General features: G+C 35.1%; 1 protein-coding gene across 7 annotated transcripts in view; it reads left to right on the plus strand.

Moving 5' to 3' along the window:
• Window positions 1–18,692, plus strand: part of ADAMTS20 (ADAM metallopeptidase with thrombospondin type 1 motif 20) — a 198,200-nt gene that overhangs the window by 69,969 nt on the left and 109,539 nt on the right. For all 7 annotated transcript variants that reach the window (XM_007106837.4, XM_028491432.2, XM_055085676.1 and 4 more), the window contains exons 5-7: window positions 4,237–4,320; window positions 4,842–4,966; window positions 6,476–6,516. In XM_007106837.4, coding sequence (XP_007106899.2) covers window positions 4,237–4,320; window positions 4,842–4,966; window positions 6,476–6,516 — 250 coding nt within the window. The remainder of the gene's footprint in view (window positions 1–4,236; window positions 4,321–4,841; window positions 4,967–6,475; window positions 6,517–18,692) is intronic.

The raw sequence follows: 18,692 nt of genomic DNA on the forward strand, positions 1-18,692 counted from the left end.
GAATGGATAAAGAAGATGTGGTACATATATACAATGGAATATTACTCAGCCATAAAAAGGAATGAAACTGGGTCATTTGTAGAGACATGGATGGATCTAGAGACTATCATACAGAGTGAAGTAAGTCAGAAAGAGAAAAACAAATATCGTATATTAACACATATATGTGGAACCTAGAAACATGGTACAGATGAACTGGTTTGCAGGACAGAAATAGCGACACAGATGTAGAGAACAAACATATGGACATCAAGGGGCAAAAGTGGTGGTGGGGGTGGGGGGGGATGAATTGGGAGGTTGGAATTGACATGTATACACTAATATGTATAAAATGGATAACTAATAAGGACCTGCTGTATAAAAAAATAAATAAAATAAAAATATTTTAAAAGATTAAAAAAAGAATAAAAGATTGCATACATTTTAACTTGATCAACAAAAGTTCTAATATATAGCAGTCTAAAGTGATTATGGTAATATTTAACAATATTACATGGTTTTATAAAACAGAAAAGGTACCTTAGAAATCTAATCTAGCAGTTCCTATAGTGTAGTCTGGGATGGGATACTCATCCTTCGGCATGTTCCATGAAGGGGAAAAGAGGACTTGACCAAGTAGTTGTGTGAGATGCTGCATGTAATACCTCTCTTGTAGATTTAATATTTATGCATATATGTTAGCCTATTCAAGACTCCATGAAGGCATCTGTTTAATTTTTTTACTCAACTTTTCTCAAACTTTGGAATGATTTTGTTCTTTAAAACCAATGTTCTCACACCCCTTCCCCAACAGCATCTGGTAAATACTAATCCAGCACACCAGGGCACTGTGACCAAGGGTGCCCAGTGCCTCAGTGTAGTTGTGGTATTGAGACAAAAAGTAAATACATCCATTTCTAGAGTTAGACAACTGGCTTGTAACTGGTAAGAGCTAGAACTGAAACCCAGGTCTCCTGACTGTGTAGGACTTCTGAGGCCATGCTCAAGTGACTATAGCAGGACAGTGTCAGGGGCTAGGGCATGAACCACATCAGGGTTCTGAAATAACTTTTGTACCAAGAGCTAATTAGGAAATACCTAGGGTAGAATGCTGAAGTTCCATAAGATCAGATAAAGTAGTCAGAGCTGAAGCTAGACTGCCTTGGATGGAAATTGTTCCATTGCTTACCAGCCACCTAACCTTGAGTGCGTTACTTAACTTCTCTGTACCTTAGTTTTCTCATCCGTAAAATGGATACAATAGTTTCTAGCTCATAGGATTTGTTGTGAGAATTACTAAATGAATTCATACATTTAAACTTAGATCACATCACACACATAGTAAACATTCAATAAATATTATTTCTAGTTATGTATTTATGAGGAAGTAGCAAACACGGATACCCTACCATTATGGTGACCTAATATGGGGTGGTAGTTTTAGGGATAAGAGAAGCATGTTGTGCATGCTAATTGGGAAAGCCTCTGAAGTAACAAGTGGGTCTTCTGGTCATTCATCTGCCTGATTCACATTTCAGCTTAATTGAATAGTTATTCAATAAAAGCACCTCTAAATATCCAAATATTGTAAAAGGTATGTATGTATAGAGTGTGAGCACATAGATTATAAAGGTCAATACATAAAACAATAGGAGGTGCATACAATTAAATGAGCAAGATGACCTTCTTGAAGACACATGCCATTTTAGTGTAAAAGCAAAATACCAACCTGAGGGGTTTTGTTGAGTGTATATGAATATTATTTAAACTGAACCATCTGTTTTTATACCTTTTACCCCTGCAAGACTGCATTTTTTAAGGGTAGAGATGATGCTTTATTCATTTGTGTATTAGGCAAGCAATACAATATTTGACAGGCAACAGACAATTCAATAAATATTGAAAGAAAGAATGAAACTGTGCTCTTGGATCCTTTGCTTTCAGTTTACCATTCTATGATAACTATTGAAATTTGAAACAAATGAACTAGAATTAGCATTATGTATAACATATGCCTTTTCTTCTGAAAGTAGTAATAATAGGTATCATAGATCACTATGACCCAGGCCCTGATCTAAATGCTTTTTGTACACCATCTCATTTCATCTTTATAGCAGCTTGGTGAGTAGATGTTATCAACAAGTGGCAGTTAGACTTTGAACCTGGGCCTGTTTAATTTGAAGGACTGCTTCATAACACTGCCCATCTTACATAATAATTTGAATGATCTTTTCCCTAATGTTACATTTTGAAGAAATTTTGTTATAGTAATGTATTTTAAAACGTACTGTCAGAACACTGGGAGGAATATGTTTCCAAATTCCAGCTGGTAGGTTGGTCACTTTTCAATAAAGGTGCCACATCTGTTTCCTTCTGAAACTGAAAACATTTTTGTGGTTATATATTTTATAGCTAATATTACAATATCCAGATTGTCATTTGTAGTCAACATATTTCAGGCAATGAGTAATTAGCCATTTAGATACTTTACAGCGCCTAAGCTCTTTTCTCTGAGCTACTGGCAATGCAAGATGGCCTGTGACAAGTCTTCACAACTGTTTTTCATTTTTAGAGGAAAAGAGCCTTTGTGCATACCTTTGAGGTACTTTGTTTACCTTGTAATTTGACTTGGTTAAAGCATCTACTGTTAACTTCACATGATCAGAGGATAATAACTCTGAAGTCACAAATATGGGTATAATTTGTTTTCTACAATATATATTCATTTTCCATGCAACTTTAAAAATATATATTAATCAATTCAGCCATAGATTTCCACAGCTCCGATTTTAAAATGAGCAATACTGCAGTGCTGGCAGACCAGCTTGAAACAGCCAGTCATCTGCCTGTCCCTGTCTTAACTGTACTTACTCTCAACTCCACTGTGGTGACCATCACTCTTGCCAAAAAATGCTAGAACCAAAGGCATCACTGCAGATAAAGATAGCAAACCTGTATTTGTGGCTGCACAGCTAAAACAATAGGAAAGGTGCTGGAATGTGTATTTAAGTTCACACTGACCCTATAGGGTCAGAGATGCTTTTGGCTCTGGTTCTGGTGCTTCTCCGTGTGGCATTAGAAGCAACAGTAGCAGTCATATTATTCATTGTGTTGAAGCAACTTTGGCCGATAGGGTGAGTGCTCCACTACTGGTACTTCTAGGAAACTGTTAAGCTCCACAAGGTCAGGGACCATGTCCTCTTCCCTATCTCTGGGTCTATAGCCAGAGAAGGAAGGAATAGTTGCTGAACATTATTTAAATTAACAAGAGAAGTAGCACCTCCAATTCTGCTGTCTTGGTTTGGGCAGTGGTTCAGGAGATGGTGATCCACATTTCAGAAGCAATTTTAATGGCACAGGTGGCCCAGGTCCAGAAGGTTATATCTAAAGGATCTAAGGATTACAAGGCAGAGGTGTTGGCCATGGAATACACTCCTGCTGTCTGGAAGCCTCTATGGTGGCGACAAGATGAGGATATGAATTAGTGAATTGGATGGCACCTTCACTATAAGCCCATGCAGAGTGTCTCCTAGAACTGCATTCTCCAGTTTTGGAGAATGAAAGATCAGATTGTGAAGCATGACCTCTCCTATGGCTGTTTGTGTGATTCTGATGAATTTGCCTCCATGGATTCTAGTGTGCCAAACAATTAAAAACTATAAGCATATTCAGAGTTGGAAATATGCAATCATGGCAGAAAGATTAGGTAAAACTGCCAGAAAAGAACAGGTAAACCTTATATATTTCTGTTTATGGTGTATTATGGACACATAAATTGTGGATTGTGACACAGAATGTAGTGAATGTTTTGCTGAATCATCTAGAACAGTATTTTCCAAGCTCTAATGCGTGTTCCGATCACTTGAGGATCTTGTTAAAATATAGATTCTGACTCACCTGTCCAGGGTGGGGCCTGAGATTCCTTATTTCTAATCAGCTCTAGGTGATGCTGCTGATCAATGAGTGAATCTCAGTAGCAAGATTTAGGATACTGTTTCTCAAACTTGGCTTCACATTGGAATCATTAAAAAGCCAGGGAATTTTAAAAGATGCTGATGCCTGGGTCTCAACCCTTAGGATTCCGATTTAATTGATAAGGGATGTGGCCTGAGCTTAGGGATTTGTGAAAAGCTCCCTAGGAGATTCCAGTGTGCAGCCTAATTGGAGAATTGATGCTCTGGCTCAGACTGGTTTCAATTAACTTTTGAGAAAAGGTATTCATTTTAGGCATCTAATCTTATACTTTTTTCCTTGCAGGTTGCAGCGATCTACAAGGACTCAAGTATTGGAAATCTTATAAACATAGTAATTGTAAAATTAGTTGTAATTCATGATGAACAGGTAAGAAACAGTTCTAAAAGTAGTAATCCTAGCTGTAGTAGGCTCTTACCGGGAATATATAGAGAGATCATGAAACTCTTATTAGAAATGAGATATTTTAAAAATGTGTATTACAAAACTTGATTTGAAAAGGAGTGGAGTTAACTTTTTCTGTCGTGGTGGAAACACAATGGAATGACAACAGAGGAAGTAACAAAAGTTAATAAACAATTTAAAAATTTAAGGTTTCACATTCAGGTATTCACTTTTATAATCCTACTGTTGAAAGATTTAAAATATAGCAATTTTCAGAAGTTAGTTTTTCAATCCCAAATACTGGAAGGTCTAATTTGATTCTGTTTTGATCACAGTGTTTTAAGTATTGCTGAAATATGTTTTAGATATGAGGGAGAGATGATACCACTTCTTCATTTGCCTGTGAAAATGCTATTTAATGAATTGCATAAACATTGACAGGCTTGGAAGAAAAAAGGCCGTGAATGTTTTGACGTAATGTTGAATTGCTGATTTTTTGTGTGTAGGAAGGACCAGTCATCAGTTTTAATGCAGCTACCACGTTACACAACTTCTGTTTATGGCAGCAAACTCAGAATGTTCTTGATGATGCCCACCCATCCCATCATGATACTGCTGTTCTTATCACTAGGTACAGTTCTAGAAATAACACTTGAAATGAAATTGTTTACCCTTAACTCCTGCAGGATCACCAGTACTTCTTCTTACGTTAATTCTTTATCGATAATACATAGAAACGTTCTATGAGAACTTGTATTACAAAAGATACCACTGAATGAAAGCATTCTTTTTTCAGACCAGAACACTGGCCTGATTCCTTAGGAAATTAGCAACGTTAGGTTGCTAAGTAATAGTTTGACATAAACAAGATAACTTCCTTATTATGTTAGTGACAGAGTAAGAATTAGGAAAATTACTTGGAAATTAATATAGGTATGGAACTGAGAACACGTTTTGTTTCTTCCCTAACTTGACCTTTAAATCGCTTGGAAAAGAAAGCCTTTGAATTTATTTTGGACTCCCTATACTTAAAAATATCTAATCTGCTCCTTGTTGTTGTTGTTTTTTGCGATACACTGTTGTGGCCTCTCCCATTACGGAACACAGGCTCTGGACGCGCAGGCTCAGTGGCCATGGCTCACGGGCCCAGCCGCTCCGCGGCATATGGGATCTTCCCAGACCGGGGCACGAACCCGTGTCCCCTGCATCGGCAGGCGGACTCGCAACCACTGCGCCACCAGGGAAGCCCTCCTCCTTGTTTTGATGCTCAATGCATGACTTAATTACTGGGCTGCTTTTGCTAGGGTTTTTCTCAAACCTATTTATTTATATGCAGCTGCTGCTATTATAAAATGAGTATCCATTTTACATGTACCACTATACATTGTTAATTCACATCTTTGTTTCATTAACAGTCATGCTACCAGAATATTTAGAACCTGAGTTTTTTGTTTGTTTTGGTTGGTTGCTTGGCCAAGGGGGAAAAATCTTTTGTTTGAGGGTCAGACTCAGAGAAATTTTGGCTTTCTAGAACCCTGAAATGAAAACCTTTAGTCCATGTAAAACAGCTGACATATTGTCCATGTGCTTTATTTCTTTTCTAAACGAAAACAGAATTGACTCAAATTTATACAGAGTATTCTATTACCAATCCATGGTTCTGCCCTGGGTTATAGTTAGAGGCCAAGCAGCAAAGACTGAAGATAACAGATTAATGATGGGAGGGAGGAAAAGGGCTGTAAGAGGAGACCATGAGGAAGGAGACTAGCGAACTGTCATAATGAATGTTTAGGGACTAAGTAATTTAAGAAGGAAAAAATTTAAGCAACTTGGTAACATCTGGGAACATCATTATTTTGCAGCTGGGAATAATAGCTGAAGTTCATAAAGGCATTGAAACATCAAGAGTATATTACACATACTACTGCATAAATAAAGGCAGAGAGGAGAAAAATACACTTAGAAAGCTTTTCATTGAACTTGGTTAAGCTTCAGCTGTTCACAGCAATCACTTTTATATAGCTGGTGCATTACTCTAGGTTTAGGGTAATAGTCATGTCATAGTTAAAGCTTCTTTTTCTTTGTTTTGGCATGTTGCAAAAATATTTTCTGAAAATGCTTCAAAATCTTTTGTTTTAAGGGAAGACATTTGTGGAGCTAGAGAGAAATGTGACACATTAGGTAAGTTATTTGGTAAATAAAATATAGCTTATATAATTGTTTACTGAATTATTTAAAATGATGTTTCGATTATCTTCCTTTTAATTTACACATTAATCATTTTGATTATTAATTAATGGTTAGTGTCACTATTATTTGATTCTGCTCTAAGTTTTAAAGAATAATAAGAGCTAATATTTATGTACCAATTAATTTCTAAATATCAAGTGCTATTCAGAGCTTGACATTTTAAAGTGTTTTACTGTGTAATATTTGATCCATACAAAATAGTCATAAAAACTTATATGCAAATTTAAAGCAAAAAAAAAAAAAGAGCAGTCATGAATCCACCACCAGATTTAAGAATAAGAAATTTATCGGTACTGTTCTATGGCCCGTGCTAAGTCCTTATTCTCTCCCTTGCACTTCCCCAAGAAGTAACCGATAGCATAAATTTTGTATGTGGCAGTTCCATCTTTTGAAAAATAGTTTTATAATATATGTATATATTCCTAAATGAAATTTCTTGATTATGCTTATTTTTGAGCTTTAGTTCATGCATTTTCACTGCTGTACAATATTTCATCCACAGTTCACATATCTATATCCTGTCAGTGAATATTTGGGCTGATTCCAGCTGTTTTCTATTATGAACTTTATTATAAGAGCTAAGGCATATTCCTACGGTTAGAATTGCATGCCATTAAATGTGCTCATGTTTAACTTTATAAGATATACCAAATTATTTTCTAAAGTGGTACCAATTTATAACTTTAATCAATAGTGTATAAACATTCATTTTGATTATATCACTATTAATACCAGGCTCTTCAAATTTCTCATTTTTGCCAATCTAAATTTAATATTTTTTATTATAGCAATAATTTTCAGTTCTCTGGTCACTAATGAGTTTGCACATCTTTTTCTATATTTACTGGCCATTTATATTTCCTTTTTGGAGAGGAATGAAATAAATGAAAAAAACATTGCCTATTTTTCTGCTGTGGTATTTTTCATTTTCTTACTGCCTTTTAGTGTTCTTTATAACTTCTTGATACCAAACCCTTTTTGGTTTATATGTATTGTAAATATCTGTTAATAATTTGTTCCTTAGTGTTAATTGTTTTGTGTGTGTGAAAATGTATGCTGTAGCTGAATTTATAATTTTAGGTTTAGCAATTTTGTATCTTATTAAAGAAATTATAGCCTTCTGAGCCTTCTGTAGCTCAAAAGTCTGAGTGTGTTATCCTGTTTTCTTGTAAATATTTAAAAATTTGTCTTTTCACATTTAAATCTCTAAACCATTTGGCATAATTTTTTTGATGTGGTATCAAATAGGGATCTAGTTTTTTAAGTTCCTTTTCTCTACGGATGTCCAGTTTCCTCAGATCACACGTTGACTAGTTCACCTCCTTTCATTAGAATCTGCAATGCCATATATAAAGATTCTGTTTGCACTGGCACGTGCAAATCATCCCGCTGTTTCATTAATCAATACTTTTTTTTTTTTTTTTTTTTTTTTTTGCGTTATGCGGGCTCTCACTGTTGTGGCCTCTCCCGTTGCGGAGCACAGGCTCTGGACGCGCAGGCTCAGCGGCCATGGCTCACGGGCCTAGCCACTCCGCGGCATCTGGGATCTTCCCGGACCGGGGCACGAACCCGTGTCCCCTGCATCAGCAGGCGGACTCTCAACCACTGCGCCACCAGGGAAGCCCAATCAATACTTTTTATTTAGTCCATGTGCCAATTTCATATTAGTTCAAATTTTATAGCTATATAATAAATCATCATAATTCATAGGAGATATAACTCCATCTAATTTTCTTCAAGAGTATTTTGGCTATTCTTGGACCTTTGCTCTTCCATAAAAATTTCAGACCAGCATGTCAAGTCATGATAAAACAATTATCTGTCTATTTATGAAGGTCTTCTAAAAATTTCTTTCAGTAGTATATAATATTTTCTTTCAAAGCTGGTCATGCACAACTTTCATTTACCTCTTTTATTAGTGTATGGTCTATGATGTTGATTGATAGAAATACATTAGATTATTTGGATTATTGATTTTAAATCTAGCCACCTGATTCATTACTCTAATTAATCCCTATAATTTACCCGTGGATATTTATATCACTTGTGAATTATGGCTATCATTCTTCCTCTTCTTCAATCCTTATAACTTTCTTTCATTTTTCTCTTTTTCTTTCTTTTGTCTTAAAACAAGACAAAAACCTTGTTGAATGTTGAATAGAAATGATGATGGTAGCCTTTTTTTCCTGGATTTTAAAAGGAATTCTTGTGCAGTTTCACCATTAGGAATAATATTTGACATAGGTTCTTGGCAGATAAACTTATCATCGTAGTTTTCTGAGACTTAAAAAATGTATGCATTTTTATTAAAAAAGTTTTGCAGATATTGAAATGATCATATGATTAATTTAATCCTGTGAATTCCTTTTATGAGTTTTGTAACACTAAACCAAACTTGATCAAGGTTTTTCCTTTTTTTTTTTTAAACACACTGCTAGTTTCCATTCTATGCATATATTTTCAGGAGTGAAATGATCTTCCTTTGATTATATTTGTCTAATTTTGATACCAAGGTTTTATTCACCATACGGAATTTGTTGGAAGTGTATTATTTCTTTTCCCATTCTCTGGAAGATTTTATATAATGTTGGAATGATCTATATCTTGAAAGCGTGGGAGATCCCACCTAGAAAACCATCTGGGTTTCATCTTTCCTTTGTGGAAAGATATTTAACTATTTAATTTTTCCAACGGTAATCAGACTTAAAAAAAATCTTTTTGAAGGTATTTTAAAAAGTGTGTTTTTCTAGATATATGACCATTTCTTTTAGTAGTAGTAAAATTAATCAGCTTAAATTATTCTCATAGCATTTTCTTTTAAGTTCTGTCAATAGCTATACTTCTGCCTTGTTTTATTTCTGATATTATCTATTTGCACTTCTTTATAATGGCCCAATTTCACTGGAACATTGTCTATTGCATTTGTCTTTTTAAAGGATCAACTCTTTGCTTTCAATCTCATTTTTATTTCATTAATTTCTGCTCTCTCTCTCTCTTTTTCTTTCTAATTTACTCTTGCTGTTCTATTTATAATGTAAACTGACTGTTAGCTCAATAACATCCAGGATTTTTTCTTTTCTAATTTTATTGTTTAAGACTATCAATTTACTTCCAGGTATCATTTTATTGTGTCCCACAAATTTTCATAGGTATTTTTCATGTCATTTAAAATTCTAAATTCTAAGTATGTGTAAATTCATTATGATTTCTTTTTTGAGTTATTAATTTAGAAATGCATTTAAAATTTTATGAATATATTGAGACTTACTGTTTTTTGTTTATTAAATTCTAATTTAATTTCACTGTAGTTGGAGATCATGATCTATACGATACCCATTCTTTGAAATCTTTTGGTATTACCTGTATGGTCTATTATGTGGTCAGTTAAAAAAATGTTTCATGTATGTTTAAACAGAATGTATATTCTTTAACTATGGTATATAGGTTTCTATATGCCTGTTCAATCAAACTTGCCAATTATGTTGTTCAAATCAACTATATATTTACTAATTTTTGGCTTACTAGGTCACTTGAAACATGAATATATCTCTGTCACTCTCTCCATTTTCAATTTTACATTATAATTTTTACAATTACGGTATTCAAATTTTTTGTTTCATCTATTTTCAGGCTAACTTATTAGGCATATATAAGTTTGAATTGAACCTTTTACAATTGTGTAGTGACTTTTTTTTATCTCTAATAATGCTTTTTAAAGAAAATAAAGTCAGTATAGCTTTATGTTTAAAGTACTGGGTCTGGCAATACTATAGCTAGCCCAACTTTTTCTTGTTTAGTATTTGCTGGATATCTTTTCCTTCAATTTTCCAATGTCCTGTTACTTCAAGTGTTTTTATTGGAAACAACATATAATTGGATTTAAAAAATAACATCCGTAGTAATCTCTGTTTAACTACCAAAGTTAGTCCATATACATTTATTATAATTGTTTTCCATGCTTTTATTTCTTTTTATCTTCATGCTTTATTCAAGCAGCTCTAACATGCATTTTATTATTTTTCTCTTTGGCTGCATCTAATCTGATATTTCACCTGTCCTCTGAATTTTCCAGTTCAACATATGTTTTTCAATTTAAAATATCCTAATTAGTTCTTACTCAACATCTGTGTGTTCATTTTGTTTACATTCTTTTTATATTTGCTTATATTTGTAATTGCCTTTCATGTTTACTGACACATTTCATTTGGAGTAATTTTATATACCATCTTTGACAATTCCCATATCCTAAACATTTGATAGCCAAATATGTGGTTTCTGCTAGCTTTCTCTTATGCTGACTTGTTGCTTTGTATGTTTGGTGATCTCTGATCATAAGCTCATATTTACTTAATATTAATCCATAAGGTTAGTGGTGGACCACTTAAAAAGTGTGTGCTTTCCTCTAGAGAGGATTTTCCGTTGTTTTTGCTGTAATCCAAAGGGTGTTACTAACCAAGGTCCCTGACTTAAGGCAGAGGATTCAGAATCAGATCCTCTACCTTGAAACTTCCTATAGCAAGCTCTGGATCATATTGCTTTTATCAGTATTTTCCCTCAGATTAATTCCTATCCCTACTATTCATTGCTTACCAATTAGAATTTAGCCCATGGTATAAATGTTTATATGTATGTATGCATGCGTGCATAGGTATGAGATGGGCAGGGAGAGAATATATGTTAGGTTTTGGAGGTGTGGGGATTTGATAGTTCTTGTACACTGTGAGGTCAGTATTCATTAAAAAAGTACTTTTTAATACTGGTCTAGTTTCTTTGTGGTAGGAGGACTGTCTAGAAACTCTAATCTTTCACAAATGTGGAAACAGGCACCTGCTACTCTAAGTTTTACAACAGACCCCATTCTCTTCTCCTTGCAAACTATTCTCTGACTTTATAGACATATTTCATGAGTCAATCATCTAAGAAGAATCCATTGAATATGTTATATTTCTTACATTATCTATGCCTTGTTGTCACATCTTTATACTAAAAGATAAGTATGAGTATGTTAGCCATATCTTACTATTTTTTAATGATTTAATGCTAGACATTCTGGGCTATTCATGTAGAAGTGGGTGGTCTCCTGGTCCCCATTCTTTTTTTGCAGTTTTCAGCCACTCCTGTGCACATAAATCATAGTGATATCTAGAAACATAGACTGTGAAAATAAAAGTATTCCAATTATCCTTTAAGTCAAGAGTAATGGTGATGATAATGATAGCTGATATATTTGAGTGCCTACTATGTGTCATACACTATATTAAGGTTAACATGATTGGACTTATTTAATCTTCACAACAAACCTATGAAGTAAGACCTATAATTTCAATTTTATAAATGAGGATAAATAATTTGCCCAAGGCTACATAGCGTGTATTAATACAAGATTTAGTATTTTATTTTCCCATCTAAAATATGTGGAAAAAAATAACAAGCTAAGAATAGTTTTCTTTTAACATCTTTATTGTAATATAATTTCTTTACAATGTTGTATTACTTTCTGCTGTATAACAAAGTGAATCAGTTATATGTATACGTATATCCCCATTTCCCCTCCCTCTTGCATCTCCCTCCCACCCTCCCTATCCCACCCCACCAGGTGGTCACAAAACATCGAGCTGATCTCCCTGTGCAATGCAGCTGCTTCCCACTAGGTGTCTATTTTACATTTAGTAGTGTATATATGTCAATGCTACTCTCTTACTTCATCCCAGCTTACCCTTCCCCCTCCCTGTGTCCTCAAGTCCATTCTATTAGCATATGGTATTTGTTTTTCTCTTTCTTACTTCACTCTGTATGACAGACTCTATGTCCATCCACCTCACTACAAAAAACTCAATTTTGTTTCTTTTATGGCTGAATAATATTCCATTGTGTATATGTGCCACATCTTCTTTATCCATTCATCTGTCGATGGACACTCAGGTTGCTTCCATGTCCTGACTATTGTAGATACTGCTGCAGTGAACATTGGGGTACATGTCTCTTTTTGAATTATGGTTTTCCCAGGTATATACCCAGTAGTGAGATTGGTGGGTCATATGGTAATTCTATTTTTAGTCTTTTAAGGAACCTCCATAGTGTTCTCCATAGTGGCTGTATCAATTTACATTCCCACCAACAGTACAAGAGGGATGCCTTTTCTCTATACCCTCTCCAGCATTTATTGTTTGTAGATTTTTTGATAATGGCCATTCTGACCGGTGTGAGGTGATATCTCATTGTAGTTTTGATTTGCATTTCTCTAATGATTAGTGACGTTGAACATCTTTTCATGTGTTTGTTGGCAATCTGTATATCTTCTCTGGAGAAATGTATATTTAGGTCTTCTGCCCATTTTGTATTGGGCTGTTTGCTTTTTTGATTTTGAGCTGCATGAGCTGCTTGTATATTTTGGAGATTAATCCTTTGTCAGTTGCTTCATTTCCAAATATTTTCTCCCATTATGAGATTTGTCTTTTGGTCTTCTTTATGGTTTCCTTTGCTGTGTAAAACTTTTAAGTTTCATTAGGTCCCATTTGTTTATTTTTGTTTTTATTTCCATTTCTCTAGGAGGTGGGTCAAAAAGGATCTTGCTATGATTTGTGTCATAGAGTGTTCTGCCTATGTTTCCTCTTAGAGTTTGATAGTGTCTGGCCTTACATTTAGGTCTTTAATCCATTTTGAGTTTATTTTTGTATATGGCGTTAGGGAGTGTTCTAATTTCATTCTTTTACATGAAGCTGTCCATTTTCCCCAGCACCACTTATTAAAGAGGCTGTCTTTTCTCCACTGTATATTCTTGCCTCCTTTATCAAAGATAAGGTGACCATATGTGTGTGGGTTTATCTCTGGGCTTTCTATCCTGTTCCATTGATCTATATTTCTGTTTTTGTGCTAGTACCATACTGTCTTGATTACTGTCGCTTTGTAGTATAGTTTGAAGTCAGGGAGCCAGATTCCTCCCGCTCTGTTTTTCTGTCTCAAGATTGCTTTGGCTATTCGCAGTCTTTTGTGTTTCCATACAAATTGTGAAATTTTTTGTTCTAGCCCTGTGAAAAATGCCATTGGTAGTTTGATAGGGATTGCATTGAATCTGTAGATTGCTATGGGTATTGTAGTCATTTTCACAATATTGATTCTTCCAATCCAAGAACATGGCATATCTTTCCATCTGTTTGTATCGTGTTTAATTTCTTTCATCAGTGTCTTATAGTTTTCTGCACTTCTTTTCCAATTTGATTTCTTTTATTTCTTTTTGTTCTCTGATTCCTGCTGATAAAACTTCCAAAACTGTATTGAATAATAGTGCTGAGAGTGGGCAGTCTTGTCCTGTTTCTGATCTTAGTGGAAATGGTTTCAGGTTTTCACCATTCAGAACAATGTTGGCTGTGGGTTTGTCATATATGACCTTTATTATGTTGAGGTGGGTTCCCTCTATGCCTACTTTCTGGAGAGTTTTTATCATAAATGGGTGTTGAATTTTGTCAAAAGCTTTTTCTGCATCTGTTGAGATTATCATATGTTTTTTTTAACATCTTTATTGGAGTGTAATTGCTTTACGGTGGTGTGTTATTTTCTCATATGGTTTTTATCCTTCAATTTGTTAATATGGTGTATCACATTGATTGATTTGCGTATATTGAAGAATCCTGCATTCCTGGGATAAACCCCACTTGATCATGGTGTATGATCCTTTTAATGTGCTGTTGGCTTCTGTTTGCTAGTATTTTGTTGAGAATTTTTGCGTCTATGTTCATCAGTGATATTGGCCTGTAGTTTTCTTTTTTTGTGACATCTTTGTCTGGTTTTGTTATCAGGATGATGTTGGCCTTGTAGAATGAGTTTGGGAGTGTTCCTCCCTCTGCTATATTTTGGAAGAGTTTGAGAATGATAGGTGTTAGCTCTTCTCTAAATGTTTGATATAATTCGTCTGTGAAGCCATCTGGTCCTGGGCTTTTGTTTGTTGGAAGATTTTTAATGACAGTTTCACTTTCAGTGTTTGTGATTGGTCTCGTTATATTTTCTATTTCTTCCTGGTTCAGTCTCAGAAGGTTGTGCCTTTCTAAGAATTTGTCCATTTCTTCCAGGTTGTCCATTTTATTGGCATATGGTTGGTTGTGGTCATCTCTCACGATCCTTTGTATTTGTGCAGTGTCAGTTGCTGCTTCTTTTTCATTTCTAATTCTGTTGATTTGAGTCTTCTCCCTTTTTATCTTGGTGAGTCTGGCTAATGGTTTATCAAGTTTGTTTATCTTCTCAGAGAACCAGCTTTTAGTTTTATTGATCTTTGCTATTGTTTTCTTTGTTTCTATTTCATTTATTTCTCATCTGATCTTTATGATTTCTTTCCTTGTGCTCTCTTAGTTTTATTGATCTTTGCTATCATTTCCCTCATTTGTTTTTCATTTATTTCTGATCTGATCTTTATGATTTCTTTCCTTCTGCTAACTTTGGGTTTTTTTTGTTGTTGTTGTTCTTTATCTAGTTGCTTTAGGTGTAAGATTAGGTTGTTCTTGTTTCTTGAAGTAGGATTGTATTCCTATAAACTTCCTTCTTAGAACTGCTTTTGCTGCATCCTATAGGTTTTGGGTCATCGTGTTTTCATTGTCATTTGTTTGTAGGTATTTTTTGATTTCCTCTTTGATTTTTTCAGTGATCTGTTGGTTATTTAGTAGCATATCATTTAGCCTCCATGTGTTTGTATTTTTTACAGTTTTTTTCCTGTAATTGATATCTAGTCTCATAGCATTGTGGTTGGAAAAGGTAGTTGGTACGATTTCAGTTTTCTTAAATTTATCAAGGCTTGATTAGACCCAAGATATGATCTATCCTGGAGAATGTTCCATGAGCACTTGAGTAGAAAGTGTATTCTATTGTTTTTGGATGGAATGTCCTATAATATCAAGTAAGCCCATCTTGTTTAATGTGTCATTTAAACCTTGTGTTTCCTTATTTATCTTCCTTGTGGATGATCTGTCCTTTGGTGAAAGTGGGGTGTTAAATTCCCTACTATTATTGTGTTACTGTCAATTTCCTCTTTTATGGCTGTTAGCATTTGCCTTATGTATTGAGGTGCACCTTTGTTGGGTGGATAAATATTTACAATTGTTATATCTTCTCTTAGAATGATCCCTTTATCACTGTGTAGTGTCCTTCTTTATCACTTGTTATAGTCTTTACTTTTAAATCTACTTTGTCTGATATGAGAATTGATACTCCAGCTTTCTTTTGATTTCAATTTGCATGATATATAGTTTTCCATCCCCTCACTTTCAGTCTATATGTGTCCCTAGGTCTGAAGTGGGTCTCTTGTAGTCAGCATATGTACGGGTCTTGTTTTTGTATCCATTCAGCCAGTCTGTGTCTTTGGTTGGAGTATTTAGTCCATTTACATTTAAGGTAATTATTAATATGTACGTTCCTATTACCATTTTCTTAATTGTTTTTGTTTGTTTTTGTAGGTGTTTTCCTTTTCTTGTGTTTCTTGCCTAGGGAAGTTCCTTTAGCATTTGTTGTAAAGCTAGTTTGGTGATGCTGAATTCTCTTCACTTTTGCTTGTCTCTAAAGTTTTTAATTTCTCCATCGAATCTGAATAATATCCTTGCTGTGTAGAGTAATCTTGGTGGTAGGTTTTTCCCTTTCATCACTTTAAATATGTCCTGCCACTCCCTTCTGGTTTGCAGAGTTTTTGCTGAAAGATCAGCTCTTAACCTTATGGGGATTCCCTTGTATGTTATTAGTTGCTTTTCCCTTGCTGCTTTAATATTTTTTCTTTCTATTTAATTTTTGATAGTTTGATTAATATGTGTCTTGGCATACTTCTTGGATTTATCCTGTTGGGACTCTCTGTGCTTTCAGGACTTGATTGACTATTTCCTTTCCCATGTTAGGGAAGTTTTCAACTATAATCTCTTCAAATGTATTCTCAGTCCCTTTCTTTTTCTCTTCTTCTTCTGGGACCCCTATAATTCGAATGTTGGTGCATTTAATATTGTCCCAGAGGTCTCTGAGACTGTCCTCAATTCTTTTCATTCTTTTTTCTTTACTCTGCTCTGTGGTAGTTATTTCCACTATTTTATCTTCCAGGTCACTTATCCGTTCTTCTGCCTCAGTTATTCTGCTATTGATTCCCTCTAGAGAATTTTAAATTTCATTTATTGTGTTTTTCATCATTGTTTGTTTGCTGTTTAGTTCTTCTAGGTCCTTGTTAAATGTTTTTGTATTTAACCATTCTATTTCCAAGATTTTGGATCATCTTTGCTATCATTACTCTAAATTCTTTTTCAGGTAGACTGCTTACTTCCTCTTCATTTGTTTGGTCTAGTGGGTTTTTACCTTGCTCCACCATCAGCTACATATTTCTCTGTCTTCTCATTTTGTTTAACTTACTGTGTTTGGGGTCTCCTTTTCACAGGCTACAGGTTCGTAGTTCCTGTTGTTTTTGGTATCTGCCCCCAATGGGTGAGGTTGGTTCAGTGGCCTGTGTAGGCTTGGTGGAGAGGACTGGTTGGTGCCTGTGTTCTGGTGGGTGGGGCTGGATGTTTTCTTTCTGGTGGGCAGGCCCACGTCTGGTGGTTTGTTTTGTGGTGTCTGTGAACTTAGTATGATTTTAGGCAGCCTCTTTGCTAATGGGTGGGGTTGTGTTCCTGTCTTGCTAGTTGATTGACATGGGGCCTCAGTCACTGGAGCTTCCTGGTGTTGGGTGGAGCTGGGTCTTAGCGTTGAGACAGAGATCTCTGGGAGAGCTCTCACTGATTGATATTACGTGGGGCCAGGAGGTCTCTGGTGGTCCAATGTCCTGAACTCGGCTCTCCCACATCAGAGGTTCAGCCCTGACCCCAGGCTGGAGCACCAAGTCCCTGTCAGCCACACGGATGTTTTACAGGGTCTTTCTCCACCCAGGGACTCAGCCAGGATTTCAGACAATGGGTTCTGAGTCCAAAAAGTGCCTCTATTTCAGAACTTGCAGAACATGACATAGGAGAGGATTCAATAGTTTCTTGGAGTTGGATTTGCTTTCTTACACTTCTCCCATTGCCCCCAAAAATCCTCCCCTGAGTAGCTGCTGCTCCTTAATTCTTAACTCCTCAATTGAACACACCCTAAGGATAGTTCTTAATACAAATGCAAGATGTTGGTAATAATTACTAGGTTTCCTGCTTATATGTCCTTTTGCAAGTACTGTTGCCTTAGTCTCTGAGCATGTTTTATAAAGTATGTTAAAAAATGGTTTTTATTCTTTAACATGATGGATTGGTGACTCTGTGTAGCTTCTTGCACTTCCAAACGTGAGGAATCTGTGTCAGATTTGGGCCTGTGCTACTTTATTCTATCTCTGCCCAGTTTTAGAGAACCCTTAATCAACATGAGTGAATCTAGGCACAAACCCTCAGCCGGCTGCTTGGTACCATAAGGCTATACATTCACTTTGATTTTTGTTGGTCTTGCCTATGGAGATATTTCATCATGGTCTCTAATCCTATGCAATGCATATTTTTACAGATATGTCATGTGACTAAAATGTTCAGTTTAGAATATATCTATCTTTAAGCATGTAACATAAAGTTTAGGTGGTAATGGAGTCAATATTGTGGTCCAAATACACAGCCCTGAAAATGAATACACTGGAATTGAGCCACTAGGCAAATTGAAAATACTAATCAAGGCAAGGGAACACCATCATATTCATGAAAGAAATGTGTTTAATTTATTTTGACATTTACGACTAAACATTTATGACTAAAAGAATACATAGGAAGAGGGAGCTAAAACACAGTAGCTAATATAAGTATTTATTTTATATTAAGAAATTTCTAAATGCAAAACTTTACAGTAAGAAACTGGTTTTTTTATATATGATAATCTTTTTTTAATGAAAGGAATCATTGTAGGAGAGCAGATAAATTTGCAGGCAAATATTGAAGGCTAGCAATAGCAAAAACCATTGTATTATGTTGAAAAGTAAAATGAAATGCTAACTTGGTTGATGATGGATTAGGATTATTATAATTAACATTTATTTTGAATTTCTTTTTCTAGACTAAAAGACTATATCAATTGTAACTATTGCTGTCTTTGGTGTCCAACCAGTTCATGCTGTCTTCTTCTTTCAGCAGCAATTCGAGTTG

The sequence above is a fragment of the Physeter macrocephalus genome, chromosome 6 (assembly GCF_002837175.3).
Source record: "Physeter macrocephalus isolate SW-GA chromosome 6, ASM283717v5, whole genome shotgun sequence".
Taxonomy (NCBI): Eukaryota; Metazoa; Chordata; class Mammalia; order Artiodactyla; family Physeteridae; genus Physeter; species Physeter macrocephalus.